General features: G+C 45.7%; 1 protein-coding gene across 1 annotated transcript; it reads right to left on the bottom strand.

Moving 5' to 3' along the window:
- Positions 1–10: 10 nt before the first annotated feature.
- Positions 11–17,295, bottom strand: LOC133514141 (interleukin-17 receptor E). Its single transcript, XM_061845538.1, has 17 exons — positions 17,073–17,295; positions 15,768–15,783; positions 15,584–15,676; positions 10,988–11,076; positions 10,790–10,882; positions 10,603–10,705; positions 8,374–8,525; positions 8,226–8,294; positions 6,437–6,503; positions 6,181–6,362; positions 6,019–6,066; positions 4,535–4,580; positions 4,301–4,452; positions 3,694–3,759; positions 3,566–3,617; positions 3,354–3,461; positions 11–2,117 (listed from the first exon to the last, which is right to left on the bottom strand). The coding sequence occupies exons 1-17, from the start codon at positions 17,193–17,195 to the stop codon at positions 1,357–1,359; spliced, it is 2,220 nt and encodes a 739-aa protein (XP_061701522.1). The 5' UTR covers positions 17,196–17,295; the 3' UTR covers positions 11–1,356.
- Positions 17,296–18,417: the final 1,122 nt, after the last annotated feature.

Below are 18,417 nucleotides of genomic sequence, written 5' to 3'. Positions count from 1 at the left end.
AAACAAAAAAAAAAAACACAGCACTTTTATTTAATATGTGGACATTTTCAATAGGTGTCCTGCTAAAATGATGCGAAGTATTTGAGACTTTTACGACAGTTCTTGTGCTCAAAGAAACAAAGTTCATTCGATGGATAATTCGAGGTGGCCGAACGCGGGTGACCTGAACTGAAAACGACGACAAATTTATTCTGGTTAGGGTAGCACTACCAGCTATTCCCCAAAAGGGTTAGAAGACTCAATTTACCATAATACACAAAACGTTTGCAACAGTTCTTGTGCTCAAAGAAACAAAGTTCATTCGATGGCTCAACACCGAGCCCCTCCCGGATGACCGAGCTTCTCACCCATTCTCTCAGGGAGAGCCTGGAAACCCTGCCGAGGAAACTCACTTCGGCCGCTTGTGTCCGGGATCTTGTTCTTTCGGTCACGACCCACATCTCGTGCCCATGGTTGAGGGTAGGAACGTCGGTCGACTGGTAAATCGAGACGTCCCTCTTAACCACAACGGACCCATCCAAAGTCCGCATCACTGCAGACGCTGCACCGATCCGTCTGTCGATCTCACGCTCTGTTTTTCCCTCAATCGTGAACAAGACCCCAAGATACTTGAACTCCTCCAATTGGGGCCGGATCTCATCCCCGACCCGGAGACGGCACCCCACATGCATTTTTTTTTTTTTTCTTAAAGTCAACAAACAGAAGAAGGGAAAAAAAGGTCATCATTTGGAGACATGCCTCTGTCTATTCTCTTTGATTCAAGTCTTTTCAGTCTCAATTTATCGAGAACTCCCAAGTCCAGCCACCCCAGGATCCACCAGTCAGTGTGGATGCTTAGAAAAAACCAAGTCCTTTCCTTCTAAAGGGAATTTTACTGTGATTAATAATCACCATAAGCACAGGCATCCACCAGGGAGGGGGGAACAAAGTTGGATCATTCCTCACCACCATCTTTCTTTTCTATCCAAACATTTTTGTCCTCAAAAGGGTGCAGTTTCACTCTGAAGTGAGAAAAGTGAGTCCTTGACCTGAAGACATACGTAAGTGGTTTTGACTGGATAGCAACAACACCCCAGGATTGGAAACAGATTCAAATCGGCCAGTTACGGTATTACAGTGTCATTTTCATTGTTTTGCTTCTTCAGTCAGTTCTTCAAATCAGGCTGGAATGAAAGGTTGAGGCTCCGGGGCCTCGGGAATCGCACCAAGATCCACAAAAAGACATCCGGATCCACAGTTGCTGCTCCGCAGGTCCATTGAGCGACAGCCTCGTGCTCTAGCTTTCCTGGTATTGTCATTACAAAAGACAAACCTTTGCATGTTAGCCAACTGGATTTTTCAGACAATGGTGACCTATCACCTTCGGGCTTTTTTCCTTCGCACAGGAGGCAGCAGCGCCTGCAATCTTTGGGCCAACTGCCGCCCCAGCCACATGGACACCCCCTTTGAAACAAGTCTGGGCCAACAGTGGCACCAAAATGTCTTTTTCGTTCTCCTCAGGCCGCCAAGCTCCTGGATGAGGCCCCCGAAGTCCTGAGGAACGCAGTAGCGAGGGACGTCCCGTAAGGCTTTAGGGATGTCCCTGCTGTGGCCGAGACCCTGGAAGTAGACAAAGGCGACTCCTCCGCCTTTATCCTCAAGCAGCGCCCCCTCCAGGCAGGCCAGAGCAGCTACGAACACGGGCTCTATGACGGCAGAAGACTTGTTGTGCATCACCGGATTGTTGTCCTCATATGTTCTCGCAACATCTTTCTTCAGCTTTCCCCAGCATCCAGCGTCGCGTTTGGAATCGTCTTCAGGCTCGTCTTTGCCGCCACGCGTCCGCCGCCTCCACTTCCCGTAAGTCCTGTTGGCGTCGGGACTCCAGACGATCAACACTTTCCCTCGCGCCTTCCGCACGGCCTCCCACTGGCCGTACAACCAGGGAAGCGGGCCCAGGTGGGCCACGCCGGTCCCGACGCCCGCCTGCTTCTGGGAGCTCGGCGCGCACAGGGCCACGTGGACCGTGGCGCGTAGCTCGCCCCGGAGCAGAGAGGCCAGGGCGCACGTGGCAGAAATGTGTGACGGCTGGTCCGACGAGCACACCAGCAACACCGGCTTCCGGATGTACAGCCAATCTACAGATGGGAAAATGAACGGAAAAATAAGTGCTGCTTTACGATTAACGATTAGGACTGGAACACCCCCAAACGCATCTCGACATGAGGATTCCACTCGGCGACTGACCCGAGCACACCTGGTGATTCCTTGCAATGGAAAAACTCGTGTTGTTATCGAGAAACAACAACAATTTGAGAGGCCACAATTATGTTTTAAATTGCACGATAAACAACATGATGTGATGGTCAAAGAATTATTAGAATAAAAATACAGGAAGTGGTTGGGAATTAAAAAGGTTGAAAGTGTGGATATTTGAGAAGATGTTGGCAATGACGCATCCATTCGTAAGAATTTAAGGTGGAGGTGGGACTGCATCAGGGATCCGCTCTGAGCCCCTTCCTGTTTGCAGTGGAAATGGTAAGGCTGACAGATGAAGTTAGACTGGAATCACCTTGGATCGTCGTGTTCGCAGGTGATATCGTGATATGCAGTGAAAGCAGGGAGCAGGTGGAGGAATAATTAGAAAGATGGAGGCATAGACTGGAAAGGTGAGGAATGGAGATTAGCCGAAGTAAAACAGAATATTTGTGTGTAAATGAGAGGGGCAGAGGAGGAAGAGATAGCGAGGGTGGACGACTTCAAATACTTGGGGTCAACAATCCAGAGCGATGGTGAGCGTGGTAAGGAAGTGAAGAAACAGTTGACGGAAGGTGTCTGGTGTGTTATGTGACAGAAGAGTTTCCGCCAGGATGAAGGGCAAAGTTTATAAAACAGTGGTGAGGGCAGCCATGATGGACGGATTAGCGACCGTGGCGCTGAAGAGACGACAGGAAGCAGAAATTGAAGATGTTGAGGTTCATTAGAGGGACAGCCGAGGTTTGATTTAGAGACAAGGTCCAAGAGAGCAGACTTGGATGGTTTGGACACATCCAGAGGAGAGAGATTGAGTATATTGGTAGGAGGGTGACGAGGATGGAGCTGCCAAGGAAGAGAGAGAGAATCAGGAAGACCAAAGAGAAGGTTGGTGGATTCACAGCAATGAAACTATAAGACCATTTCCAATCGTCTTCTGTCTCTCGCTGTCGAAGGGGTTGAGGCAGATGGCCACGTTTGTTCATCCGGGACCCATGGAACCTCGTTCGTGTCCAAAGAGCGCCAATACAATTTGTCCCAAAATACTGCTTCACGAATGAAATATCTCTGAATAGGTCATATTCAGATGGCAGAAAAACTAACTAAATTATGCAACTGACCTGCTGCTGCATTTTTGGTGAGAGAGTGGAGAAAAATGGCCAAAAATGCAAACATGGTGAGAAGAACCAAAGCCGCCACCGCTTGCAAACGCCATCTGTTGCGAGCGTCTGCGGAAACAAGACGGCAGCGACAGCGCACATCGTCAGCAAACGTCGGGCACGGCTGGATGAATCCATTCGCGGATTGGAATCCGAAACCCGAGGACACTCACAGCGTGGACAAAGAATTCTTCGGCCATTAAGAGCAGGATGCGACTGCCACACCTGCACAAGGTCAACAAATGAGAACGGAAAGCAAAGCAGAACTCTGAAGGAACGATCAGAACTCGGTGAAAGATACCTGGACACACGGTTTCTCGGTAATGGAGTCGAGGGGCACGCTTATTTTGCTCGCCGACGCTGCTTCCTGAGGAACAAACAAATCAAAATCAGCATTTGAGCGTTTTATTGCTAAGGATCGCCTCGCGCGTGTTTATTCAAAGCGAAGTTTTTGGATCTAACGAGTGCTGTTGCTGTTCGATATGCTACGGTGAGGCCAAAGAAAGTTCCAAGTTCCCATTGGCCCCCTACTCGCTCTGGCCTCCTTGTTGTCTTTTAAATCTCATACGGAGTCTTCAATCAAGGTCAAATTTGATGTCTGATGGTCTATTAGCCATTTCAGTCGTCATTCATATTGCTGTTTGTTCATATTCTTGGGTATCTGGAACAGATTAATTGGAATGACATTATTTCCTTTGGGATATATTGCTTCAGTTTTCATACAGTTTGGTTTTTTTGGGACAGATTAATCCTTAAAACAGAAGTGTATGGCCCTTCATCACAAAAATAGTCTGAGAGGGCAACAATTGGCCAAAAGGAAGAAAAAAAAAAAAAAAACATCTTTCCCGACACAACGGCTTGGTTCCGAGACTAATGAAAGCAGTCCACTTGGGAAGTTCAGTACTCACCGCCGTGACGGACCGGACGGGCCCCCTGGATGCACATTCACCGTCGGTCGGGACACACAGCTGGGCCGAGAACGTGGCCGGGACGGAAGAGTTGAGGTACACCAGCAGGACGTGCGGGGCTGACTCCAGATACGCATCCCACGACGACATATCTGGAACGGAAGTGAATGCTTGTTCAAAAACAGTTTGCACAATGATCGGAAAAAAAAAAAAAAAAAAAAGTATTGAACTTACCGGCCTGGAAGGGGCAAGAGATGTTGTGGCTGCCTTGCAGGGAAAACTGCACCGGATGAAATCATATGAATGGAAAAAACAAGAAATGAGAAATTAGCGCCATTTTGCAATCAAAACTTTGTAATTGACAAACTGCTGCGTGGCTTTTCAATTATGAATTACCATCACCACCAACTTCATTTTGTTATTGCACCAACATGAATCCTTTATTTTTCTCCCCTGACTGAAAAACAATGTGCTACTGATCCTAAGAAATTCTCTCTGCAGAGTGCACCTGTGTATAAGCCTCACCCAGCACATTTGTAAAGGAAATACCATTTGGTACATACACTACGCCCCAGCTATGTAAAAGCCGCAAGTGCCCACATTGAAACACGACATAATTACAAAGACGGTACACAGAGAGTTTAACTCTAGCGCTGCCGCGCTAACACTGGCGCCACGCTAACGCTAACCCTAGTGCTGCGCTAACAAAGTCGATTAAAAAAAAAAAAAAAAAAACATACCGGTAAAAATCACTGGGACACGGCAGCAACACGCTAGAGCGCTAACGGGGCCAGATCGGTAAAAGTCACTTCCTTGATACATATGTTCCATTTGTCTCAACTCTTCCCTTTTCCGCTCAAGTGCCCCCTTGCGGCCGTTAGAAAAAAATGCACAAATTAGCCGCATCACTGCAGAGTTGTCTATATGTGCCGAGGAAGTGACTTTTACCGGCCACGTTAGTGCTGCGCTAGCATGAGCACTGTGCTAACTGGCATGTCTCAGTGATTTTCACCAGTAAGTTTTTTTTTTTAACCGGCCTTGTCAGCGCCGCGCTAGCACCACGCTAGCTTGTTGCTGCTGTGTCTCAGTGATTTTCATCGGTAAGTTTTTTTTTTTTTTTTTTTTAACCAGCTCTGTCAGCGCCGCGCAAGCGTTAGCGGTGTGCTTGTGTTTGCGCAGCACTAGCGTTAAACTCTTTCTGTGTACCGTCTTTCTTTGTAAATATCTTGCGTTTCAATTTGCGGCTTTTACACAGCTGCGGCATATATATGTACCAAATGGTATTTCCTTTACAAGCGGGGTACTGGGTGAGGTTCATAACCAAGTGCGCTCTGTAGGCTGGGAATTACGGTATACATTTCCATTAGTTTCCTCAAAAATGGGACAATAATTCCACTTGACACTCCAGAAAATGCACAGTTGATTGGTCCGTAAATGTTGATCAATGTTTGCCAAAGTAAAAGCCGATAATTGCATCAATCTTTATAAACACAAAGATAATCCGTCTGCTTTTGAAATCAAAGAATATTTACTGTTGAAAAGCTCAAATCGGAATATTTGGACACCTCAAAAAGGTCTCTATCAATTATCAAAACATTATATTGATCAATCAAACACTTGTCGATTGATTAATGAATTGTTGCACCTCCAATGAATAATCAAATTCCACTTTTAGACCCCAATTTTATGTGCTGATGTTCGATTCTTCACATTCTCACCTTCACGCACATCTGAGGGTGTTTGTCTACAGCGGAGGTGTTGTAAATCTGGAAGAGAGGTGGGGGGGTGGGGGGGGGTCACGCCAGCCTTCATGAGTTCACGATTAGTTAATAGATCATGAAAAATAGGCACACGAGAATGGATAGCTTTGTGGCAAGTACCAGGGTCGCCCCTTCTTCGTGGGCCTCCAGGGTGGAGTTCGGCAGCGGCGTGCAGACGTGTCCGCGGTCCCTCCAGCAGAGGGAGGCGAAGATCGGGAGCCCCCGGACGGGACACTCGGAGCTCCACGCCAAACTGGACTCGTACAAAGTGACCTCGGAGGAGAGCCACACATCTCCCGGGTCTGCAGACACAAAGTCACGCGTGTTTACGTGACTTTGCCCCCACCCAAAATATCCTACATGATGATGTACTCACCTTGCAGGGGGACATCTTGGAAGGGGCAAACGGTTTTTCGGAGGGTGTCAGTGTGGGTGTAGTACACCTGCCGACACAAGAGGAAAGCTTAGAGCACTGAAAACCACAAGAGATCGTCAGCGAAGCAAGGTCCCCGTTTACAACGCAAAACTTGCGATAGCTTGTTATTATTATTTATTACATATAATTATTATTTTTTTTTTAACCAAGAATTATGGAAGTTAGCAAAAAAAAAAATAATGATCTGCTTTCGCATAAAATGATGTGGTGGGCCGGATTTGGAACCCGGACTTTGAGTTTGACAATTTGCACAAGGTGGACAAGTCTCAAACTCTAGGCTCGGGGGCCAGATGCGGCCCGCCACATGATTTAAAGTGGCCCGCCAAGGCAAATCATGTGTATCAACTTCCTTGATTTTTATAAAAATTTGAAACTGTCATATGATGAATGATGACGGTGGTATATTGCAAGCATTTTTGTGTTTTTTTTTTTTTTCTTTGTGAAAAAAGTCACGGCTTGTAGGCCGGAAATTACGGCAGTTGGAAAAACCCATTACCCTAAATTTCATGTGTAAATATGATGAGGCGGTTCAGGACACAGATATTAAACGCCCCTCTGAGGGAAACCACAAGTACAATGTCGCCCCGCGACAAAAATGAGTTCGACACCCCTGCCTTAGAGCAACGATATGATAAATTGTGCCCTGCAATCAGCTGGCAACCAGTTCAGCGTGTGCCCCGCCTCCTGCCCATTGACAGCTGGGATTGGCCTCCAGCAATCCCTGCGACCCTTGTGAGGATAAGCGGCTAAGGAAATGGATGGATGGATGTTATTTTCAAGTGTATGGTAGAAGTTCTGTATCGTGAATTTGAGATAACAAAATTTGCCAATACTAAATGTTAGCATTCGCAGTAGTGCGCTAGTAACTCCCATATTAGGTCACCGCCCCCGTGAGGATGAGCGGCTAAGAAAATAGATGGATGGATGTTATTTTCAAGTGTATGGTAGAAATTCTGTATCGTGAATTTGAGATAACAAAATTTGCCAATACTAAATGTTAGCATTAGCAGTAGTGCGCTAGTAACTCCCATATTAGGTCACCGCCCCCATGAGGATAAGCGGCAAAGAAAATAGATGGATGGATGTTATTTTCAAGTGTATGGTAGAAATTCTGTATCGTGAATTTGAGATAACAAAATTTGCCAATACTAAATGTTAGCATTAGCAGTAGTGCGCTAGTAACTCCCATATTAGGTCACCGCCGTTGTGAGGATAAGCGGCTAAGGAAATGGATGGATGGATGTTATTTTCAAGTGTATGGTAGAAGTTCTGTATCGTGAATTTGAGATAACGAAATTTGCCAATACTAAATGTTAGCATTCGCAGTAGTGCGCTAGTAACTCCCATATTAGGTCTCCGCCCCCGTGAGGATAAGCGGCTAAGAAAATAGATGGATGGATGTTATTTTCAAGTGTATGGTAGAAATTCTGTATCGTGAATTTGAGATAAAATTTGCCAATACTAAATGTTAGCATTAGCAGTAGTGCGCTAGTAACTCCCATATTAGGTCACCGCCCCCGTGAGGATAAGCGGCTAAGAAAATAGATGGATGGATGTTATTTTCAAGTGTATGGTAGAAATTCTGTATCGTGAATTTGAGATAACAAAATTTGCCAATACTAAATGTTAGCATTAGCAGTAGTGCGCTAGTAACTCCCATATTAGGTCACCGCCCTTGTGAGGATAAGCGGCTAAGAAAATGGATGGATGGATAATAAATTGGACGTACTTGTACGCAGACACACGGAAGCAGGTACGGGATGCTGAGACGAGCCGAGCGGGACTGAGCCGGATCAATCTGAATATAAATCATCCAAAATATGAACATTTTGGCGCTGAAAACGTGATCTCGCGCGCTCGCGACGGCGACCTCTTACGGTGGTGACGTTGGAATGCGGCGACTCTTGGACGCAGTAGTGCGCGCTCTGCCTGTAGCACCACCTCGCGTTGACTTTGTTCTCGGATTCCAGAGTCACGGCGACGGATTTGGACGGGAGATTGACGGTCCAAGAGAATTTGGGCACGGGATCTGAAGCCGCACGCAAGATGGAGGATATTGAAGAGAAACAAAATGTCCACCCAGGAAGCGTGAGTGAAAACAACATCGTGTGCGTTATTTTTTATCCTCCAGTTCCCACACAGTCGCTCAATCATTTACTCAGCGAGCACAGTAAATGATTGTCGGCCACAAGGAAGTTTTGTTTTACACCAACCCATCGATACATAATTAGTTTCTGTGGCCAACTCATAGTGATTTGCAGAGGAAATGTGCTGCACAAATGTCAAATTCATAAGCGATCGTCGGTATTCTGACGCGTATTGTCACCAACTTTTTTTTTTTTTTTTTCGACAACAGATTCATTTTAAAAAAATAGGTGACAAGTGATAAGATTCTCTCAAGGCCCAAAAAAATTATTATTATTTCAAAAAAACACCAGACGCCATTCGTGGGCAGCGTCTCATTTTCGGGACATCATGATTTTTGATTTTTTTCACCCTCATTATTGTTGTTTAAAATTATTCTACACTTTTGCTAATTAAAAAAAAAAAAGTTTACATGGATGGGAGCCGAGTCGCTACAGATACGGCACTGCACTCCCAGCCGAGCCTACGCCACGACTAAAGCATACATTTAAAGCAAAAAAAGAAATGCATTTCTTCAATCATTTTATCATATAAAGTATTTAAACTATACATGTATTCCCACTATGCAGTTTATTATCAGGAAAAGCTAAAAAAAAAAAATGCTTTAAAAAGCCGATTTTTTTTTGGGACTTGGAACGCATTATTTCTTTTTCCATTCATTGTAATGGGAAATATCGATTTAGTTTTCGAACAAATCGCTTCTCAAACCGTTTTCTGGAACGGATTGTGGTCGAGAACCAAGTCATCACTGCGCTGTTGGAGAGTTCATTGTATTTTCCATCCATCCATTTTAAGACGTCTCGACTAAAGACGTTTCGACTTTACAATGCCTGTCCCCCGTCCACTATTTTGTCTGGCGAATACTTTGTGCGCCGGGACTATCTTCACTTTTATTGCCCTCCTTTTTTAGACATTATCACCCCAAAGAAGAAAGCTAAAAAAATGCTTTAAAAAGCCAATTTTTTTTTTTTCGGCTTGGAACGCATTATTTCTTTTTCCATTAATTGTAATGGGAAACATCTATTTGGTTTTCGAACAAATCGCTTCTCAAACCCCCTTCTGGTACAGATTGTGGTCGAGAATTGAGGCATCACTGCACTGTCGGAGAGTTCATTGTATTTTCCATCCATCCATCCATCCATCCATTTTAAGACTGTCTCGACGTAAGACGTTTTGACTTTACAAAACCTGTCCCCCATCCGCCATTTTGTCTGCCTAATGCTTTGTGCGCTGGGACTATCTTCGCTTTTTTTGCCCTCCTTTTTAGACATTATCACCCAAAGAAGAAAGCTAAAAAAAATGCTTGAAAAAGCCACATTTTTTTTCGGGTTGGAACGCATTATTTCTTTTTCCATTAATTGTAATGGGAAACATCTATTTGGTTTTCGAACAAATCGCTTCTCAAACCCCCTTCTGGTACAGATTGTGGTCGAGAATTGAGGCATCACTGCACTGTCGGAGAGTTCATTGTATTTTCCATCCATCCATCCATCCATCCATTTTAAGACTGTCTCGACGTAAGACGTTTTGACTTTACAAAACCTGTCCCCCATCCGCCATTTTGTCTGCTTAATGCTTTGTGCGCTGGGACTATCTTCGCTTTTTTTGCCCTCCTTTTTAGACATTATCACCCAAAGAAGAAAGCTAAAAAAAAATGCTTGAAAAAGCCAAATTTTTTTTCGGGTTGGAACGCATTATTTCTTTTTCCATTAATTGTAATGGGAAACATCTATTTGGTTTTCGAACAAATCGCTTATCGAACCGCCTTCTGGAACGGATTGTGGTGGAGAACCGAGGTTGTACTGTAGTCAAAGTGGACTTTCCTTTGGATGAAAAATCACGTCTTCATTTCAGCATAGTACAAGCAGTCACGCTTCAAGACTCAAAACGTTGCTGTCGACGCAAATAGCGAGCGGGGATTTGCACGGCGAGTCTGATCCCGTGCGAGGTCCACGCGGTACCTGGTACGTCGTAAGTGACGCTGCAGCGTAGTGACGCGGCGCTGTAGGACACGGTGACCGGGAGGCGCACCTCGGCCGCCACGCAGTCGCAAGTCAGCTCCCACTGGACGAAAACGAGCGGCAGAAACGTGACGCCGCTGCGACCAAATCGTGGAAAAGCATCTCGAGCGCGAGGGCGGAATCTTACCGAGGCGGAAGCGTCGCTGCCGCGCGGGTGGCGCAGCCGGGCGCTCTCGTGACACCACACGCGGATTTCCCCTCGATTCTTGTTGGCGTGCCACTGCAAAGATAAAAGAGCGCTCGTGATGATGACGATCATACAAAAGATGATTACCCACAAAAATAAATAAATAAAATAAAAATAACATAACACAACAGAGCAAACCTTGTTCTTTGTTGTCTTGTATTTTATGACGGGCCGGACGATCTCCTTCCTCACCGAAGTGATTTCGATAGTCGGGGCCTGACTCAAGTCTGCAATTATGACATATTTCAATTTCATCTGGCAGGAACGACTAAAATAATGACAGACGAAAGGAGTAAGCAGTCATAACTACAATGTAATATTGCGACATAATATTGGACAGCACACCCCCTTTTTATGCAAAGTGCTCTTTTTACGTGCGACACGGTGGCGCAGCTGGAAAGTGTTGGCCTCGCAGTTCTGAGGTCCCGGGTTCAATCCCGGACCCGCCTGTGTATGTTGCCCCCGTGCCTGCGTGGGTTTTCTCCGGGTGGGCACTCCGGTTTCCTCCCACATTCCCAAAAACACGCGAGGATAGCGAATAGCGACGAAATTCTTCTTCACTCTTAAATGTCACTGAATTGTACTCGACCGGCACGGCACAGTGGACCACGCTGGAAAGCGTTGGCCTCGCAGTTCTGAGGTCCCGGGTTCAATCCCGGACCCGCCTGTGTGGAGTTCGCATGTTCTCCCCGTGCCTGTGTGGGTTTTTGCCTGGGCAGTCCGATTTCCTCTCGCATCCCAAAAACATGCAACATTAATTGGAGGCTATAAATTGCCCCTCGGTGTGATTGTGGGTGCGGCTGTTTGTCTCGATGTGCCTTGCGATTGGCCGGCGACCACTTCAGGGTGTGCCCCGCCTACTGCCCGTCGACAGCTGGGATAGGCTCCAGCACTCCCGCGACCCTCGTGAGGATAAGCGGCTAAGAAAAGGTATGGATGGATGGATTTGAGATAGAAGAATGTCACATTGTTAGGCTAAACCTAATCCTAAGCATACATTTTAAGCAAAAACTAAATATATTACTTAAATTATTTCTTATATAAAGTCTTTAAACTATACATGTATTTCTGCTATGCAGTTTATCATCAGGAAAAGCTAAAAAAAAAAACGCTATAAAAGCCTAATATTTTTAGACTTGGAACGCATTATTTCTTTTCCATTCATTGTAATGGGGAACATCGATTCGGTTTTCGAACAAATCACTTCTCAAACCGTTTTCTGGAATGGATTGTGGTCGAGAATCGGCGCAGCACTCCACTGTCAGAGAGTTCATTGTATTTTTCATCTGTCCATTTTCTGAGCCGCGTATCCTCACAAGGGTCCTGGGGAGTGCTGGAGCCTATCCCAGCTGTCAACGGGCAGGAGGCAGGGTAGACACTGAACCTGTCGCCAGCCATTCGCAGGGCACGTAGAGACAAACAGCCGCACTCACAATCACACCTACGGTCAATTTAGAGTGTCCAATTAATGTTGCATGTTTTTGGGATGCGGGAGGAAACCGGAGTGCCCACCCGGAGAAAAGCCACGCACATACGGGTAGAACATGCAAACTCCACACAGGCGGATCCGGGATTGAACCCGGGACCTCAGAACTGCGAGGCCAACGCTTTCCAGCGTGGTCCACTGTGCCGTGCCGGTCGAGTACAATTCAGTGACATTTAAGAGTGAAGAAGAATTTAGTCGCTATTCGCAATCTCATTCCGAATTCGTTTTGAATTAATTTAAATTAAAAAAAAAATACAATAAATATAAAATTATCTAATTGAATTTGTTTTTTTTTTCCATTGCCAGTGTGCCAATCACACATTGGAATTCAATATAGTAACCAATAAACAATAATAGTCGTGAATAAATGATGACTTAAATTAATGTATTATATTATTTTCTTCACCACTCATCCTCACGAGGGTCACGGGGAGTGCCGGAGCCTATCCCAGCTGTCGACGGGCAGGAGGCGGGGCACACCCTGAAGTGGTCGCCGGCCAATCGCAGGGCACATCGAGAAAAAACAGGCGCACCCACAATCACACCGAGGGGCAATTTATAGCCTCCAATTAATGTTGCATGTTTTTGGGATGCGGGAGGAAATCGGACTGCCCACCCGGAGAAAACCCACGCAGGCACAGGGGATCTAACCCAGGACCTCAGAACTGTGAGGCCAACGTTTTGCATGAAATTTGAAGCAAAAATGTTATTCGGACCGCCCCCTTGTAGGGGTTGAGGAGAGCGAGCGCCAACCGGCCGAAGATGTGTCCGACGCGTTTTTTTTTTTTTGCGGCACAGACGGCGGCTTCGACAGACCTTGGCGACGGCCAGCGATCGCGAAGAATTAAAAGTAAACCATTTTCAAATCATAAGAGGCGTTTTGGGAACCGCTTTTTTTTTTTTTTTTTTTTTTTCCCCCGGAAGGGAAAATGTGTCCACCCCCCAAAAAAAATGTGAACAGGATGTAAACAAGGAGGCTCCGGATAGTTTTCAAGTCATTGAATTTGGCTTATATGCAATTGTGCGGTGTTGCTGTCGAAAAGTGGATGTTACAGAGCCTTGCGATAATATCCAAAACGTTATTTTTTTGGGAGCTGGTCCTACTTGTGTAACGTGCTCGAGGATCTCTTGTGCAAAGTGGAAGATGGCCAACCGCTCGTAAGCTGAAAGCGGCAACAGACAAAGTGGTTGAACTTGTTCTTACGTGACTGTCAAATCAAATATTTGCAAAGGTCAACCAAAACCAAAGAATGCAGAGCTACGGTCGGCGTGTTAGCTAAACGCAAGATCCGACTTGACCGCCGTCATTTCCGGCCTGTAAGCCGCGACTTTTTTCCACACGCTTTCGACCCTGCGGCTTATGCGGTGATGCGGATGATTGGTGCATTTTTTCTAACGGCCGCAAGGGGGCACTCGAGCGGAAAAGGCAAGAGTGAGATCTGTGGGAAATATGTGCCGAGGAAGTGACTTTTATCGGCCCTGTTGGCGCTTTGCTAGCATTAGCACCGTGCTAGCGTGTTCCTCCTGTGTTACTGCCGCATCTCAGTGATTTTTACCGTTTTTTTTTTTTTATAAACGGCCCTGCGAGCAGTGTGCTCGTGCGTTGCTGCCGCGTCTCAGTGATTTTTACCAGTATGTTTTTTTTTTTTTTTTTTAATCGGCCCTGTTAGCGCTGTGCTGGCGTGTTGCTGCTGTGTTACTGCCGCATCTCAATGATTTTTACAGGTTTTTTTGTTTTTTTTTATAAACGGCCCTGCTAGCAGTGTGCTAGTGCATTGCTGCCGCGTCTCAGTGATTTTTACCAGTATGTTTTTTTTTTTTTTTTAATCGGCCCTGTTAGCGCTGTGCTAGCGTGTTGCTGCTGTGTTACTGCCGCATCTCAGTGATTTTTACAGTTTTTGTTTTTTTTATAAACGGCCCTGCTAGCAGTGTGCTAGTGCGTTGCTGCCACGTCTCAGTGATTTTTACCAGTATGTTATTTTTAACCGGCCCAGTTAGCACTGCGCTACTGTGTTGCTGCCGCGTCTCAGTGATTTTTACCAGTATGTTTTTTTTTTTTTTTTTTTTTTTTTTTTTTTTAATCGGCCCTGTTAGCGCTGTGCTAGCGTGTTGCTGCTGTGTTACTGCCGCATCTCAGTGATTTTTACAGTTTTTTTTTTTTTTTAAACGGCCCTGCTAGCAGTGTGCTAGTGCGTTGCTTCCGCGTCTCTGTGATTTTTACCAGTATGTTATTTTTAACCGGCCCAGTTAGCACTGCGCTACTGTGTTGCTGCCGCGTCTCAGTGATTTTTACCAGTATGTTTTTTTTTTTTTTTTTTTAAATCGGCCCTGTTAGCGCTGTGCTAGCGTGTTGCTGCTGTGTTACTGCCTCATCTCAGTGATTTTTACTGTTTTTTTTTACTCTATGAAGGTCGAAATCGCCAAAATAAAGGATTTTTAAGCGTGTTCGCAACCGCTAAGTAGTTGCATATCAGCTCTTTCTTCACTGACATGGACTGACACCTCACTGCACTCTGACTCCGGTCTTACAAGAACCGCAGAGCCCTTACCAAGGGTTCCGGTACCCCATATTCCCAGGACAAACTCCACAGGACTCTCCGAGGGACACAGTGGAACAACACCTCTCACACCTGCCACCGGGCGGAGCTGTTTCCCATGTGGACCCTAATTAGACCCCGTGTTTAAGCTTGGAGTTTTGCATGTTCGTTGCCTTGTGTCAGTGCATTGCGTTCACTGCCAGTTGGATTCTCCACCACTGAGAGTAAGTGTAGTGTTGCGCTATCCTTGTCAAAGCAATTCTGTGTCATCATAGTCCAGTCTAGTTTTGTTAATGTTTTCGAGTTTTGCCTCACAGTTATCAGACCCGTTTCATGTTTCTGGATCCTGCTTTTGGTTAGTGATTTTTGTGCCTCAGCCTTATCGGACTGCTACACCGTGTATGACCTTGATCTTGACTAAAACCACACCTAACATCATGTCCTCGATTTGGAGTCCTGCATTTGGGTCCAGCCCCGTGCCTTGTGCCCCTGACACCAGAGCCTAAAACCACACTGCTCCTTCTGAATCTGAAATTCCGACTTCCAAACAGACCCTCCTCTCCAGAAACCACGGAATGGACCTCACATCGCAGGCTGAGGAGTGAAAAGGGGGTCGGCACAACGGTTTTTCAATCCAGAGGCACTGTGCACGTGACGCACCAGAGGCGTGTTCGGATACCGGTAAAGTCAGCGATTACACAAGTTGAGTACCTTCGTCTTTGATCCGAACAGCGACCGTGACACATCTGCCGTTGACTGACTGATGGCTGCCGATCCTCACGGGGCACCCGGCGGTCCGATGGCCTGCGCGGCCCCACCGGAAGGGAAAAGAGCAGAAAACCAAATTCAGTCTTGAGGACCACATCAATGGAGATTCGAGCGAGGGAAGACTCACCGCTATCGTCGGCCCTCTGGAGTGGAGTTAGAAGTAGAACCAAAAAAAACGATTTGATTAGAGCTGCCAATAATGTTTAGAATCAATAATTTTATCCATTATTCTTTCAATGAATCAAATGTATTTTACATTAGCGTTTTTTTATTCATTGTTTATTTTACTGTGATGAAACAAAAGCCAATGAATGACAAATTACGCAAGCCAACATTTTTTAAACCAAGCAACTTCTTGCCCAATGTTTCTCTTCATTATTTATGACACGTGACGATTTGAAATTTTGGTACCAAGAATTATGGAAGCTGACAAAAATTATTTGCTTGTTACTCATTTGCTATCAACTTTTGAAGCCGCCTCAGGCTCAACTACGTCGATTACAACTTATTCGTACCACGGACGCTAATGACCATTATTTTCCCAATTGATCAAACTGAATATTAATATTTTTTAAGGTTATTGTTCGGGGTGTACACCCACCGCCTCCTGCCCGAAGATAGCTGGGATCGGCTACAGCACTCCCGCAAGGCTTGTGAGGATAAGCGGCTCTGATAATGGATAGATCGACATTGATAAGGACTCTGTTACTGGTTTGGTCTGTAATATTAGGGCGGGGGGGGGGGGGGGGGGAGGTAAACATATTGATGATTAGTTTTTTTTTTTAAGTTAGAGTAGATGTTTACAAATGTAATTTTTGATCATACACAATCATTTTAGAGGACGACATGAATCAGAATATTTACTGCCGAGAGGCTGAAATCTGAGAATTTGGAACATTTTCATTTAAATGACGGCAATAAATGATTAAAGTTGTCGATTTAATTTCACCTCTAAACGACATGTTTGCAAATTAGGCAGCAATGCAGTATTTAGTGCTTGTTATCCAACTGTTTTTGTACACCTGACACGATAACATCGGATTAAAATGAAATTACTAAAATTAACGGGTACCATAAACACAACTCACGTGATCATAATCGCACAACCATCACATCAGGGCATTGACTCGTGAGGCACACCTATTTTTAATCGCAGCTAATTGGTTGTTGTTGTTTTTTATTATTATCATCATTATTCTAATTTTAATCCGCGGAGGTTGAAAAAAAAAAAACTTTTTTATCGATTTCATCTATAAAGCTAACATCTATTTTGAACATAGACACGAGCACAGCTATCTAGTTTACAAATAATAGAAAAACAAATATAACCCGAACAACTTGCTACAGACTGTGACGTAATAAAAGTTTCGGACTCGCTTCCAAGCGTCGAATAATTCGAGGGTCCGGTCGGGGTCGGAGCGCGGTCACTCGCCTGGCACGAGAAGCTCGCGGCGCTGCCCTGGCAAAGGTGGAGCGAAGTGGGCAGAAGCAGCAGCGCGAAGACCCCGAGCGAGCCCAAGTTCGGAAGCTGCCTCGCGAGGTTCCGACTGTCCATTCGCAGCGCAGCCAGTCGGGCGGGCGGGCGGGCGGAGAACAACTTCGAAGGAGCAGGACGAGCTAAATGGCGCGCGCGAGACTGCGAACTGGGACGGTACCTCCAGCCCCCTGGGTTAGGGGTGGGGCTTAGAGAGGGGGCGGGGCTCGCCTGGCAGTTAACCACGCCTCTCACGCGAACGATGCCAAAAGGATGGCACACGTTCGAAACCTCAACGTTTTATGCTGCATGCCGTCAAAGTCTTTTGTCTCATCATATTTGCGCCTGAAATTTATGAGCTCGTTTTTCAATTAGTAGACAAGGTTAATCTGTTCATCTTTTGGTACAGATTTGAAGAAAAAATCACAAAAGTTCACACTCATAATTTGCCTTTGTGGGCCACATAATCTCATGTGCCGGGCCGGATCTGGTCCCCGGGCCTTGAGTTTGACACCTGTGCTGTATTGTGCGATTGTTTTGTTTTTTTTTAATTCTGTAGAGATCAGAAAAGTAACAATAAAACAACATCGATTCGGGGAAAGAAAACAAAAACTGAGAGGACATAAGTTGCCCCAAACTAAGCAAATATTTCCTCCCACATTCCAAAAATGTGCAACATTAATTGGTCACTCTAAATTGCCCCTCGGTGTGATTGTGAGTGCGACTGTTGTCTATCTCGATGTGCCCTGCGACTGGCTGGCGACCAGTTCGGGGTGTCCTACGCCTCCTGCTCGTTGACAGCTGGGATAGGCTCCAGCACTCCCTGCGACCCTCGTGAGGATCAGCGGTGAAGAAAATGGATGGATGGATGGACAAGGGCCAGATAGATTTTTGAAAATGAACAAACGGGGCAGCTCATTCAAAGATGCATGAGGTAAAAAAAAAAAAAAAAAAAGTTTAGTTTCTTTTTGCCGCTTATCCTCATGAGGGTCGCAGGAGTGAACCTGTAACGACAATGTTGACAAAAATGAGTTTGACACCTCAAAACAGAATATGAAAACCGTCAGCATCTCGGTGCGCTACCGGTGAAATTACCTGCCCCACATTTCTGATGTTTGGGTTTGAATCTGGGGAGTCACTGACGGCGTCGTGGTACACACGCATGACTTTGGTGCGGGCAGCGTGGGATCGATTCGCGCTCAGCGTGTACCCTGCCTCCTGCCCGTCGATAGCTGGCTTGGCTCCAGCATTCCCCCGTGGCCCTTGTGAGGATAAGCAGCTAAGAAAATGGACGAAAGGATGA

Source organism: Syngnathoides biaculeatus, chromosome 2 (assembly GCF_019802595.1).
Source record: "Syngnathoides biaculeatus isolate LvHL_M chromosome 2, ASM1980259v1, whole genome shotgun sequence".
NCBI classification, from domain to species: Eukaryota; Metazoa; Chordata; class Actinopteri; order Syngnathiformes; family Syngnathidae; genus Syngnathoides; species Syngnathoides biaculeatus.
Note: the sequence above shows the minus strand (reverse complement) of the source record. Positions and strands in the feature narration are given on the sequence as shown.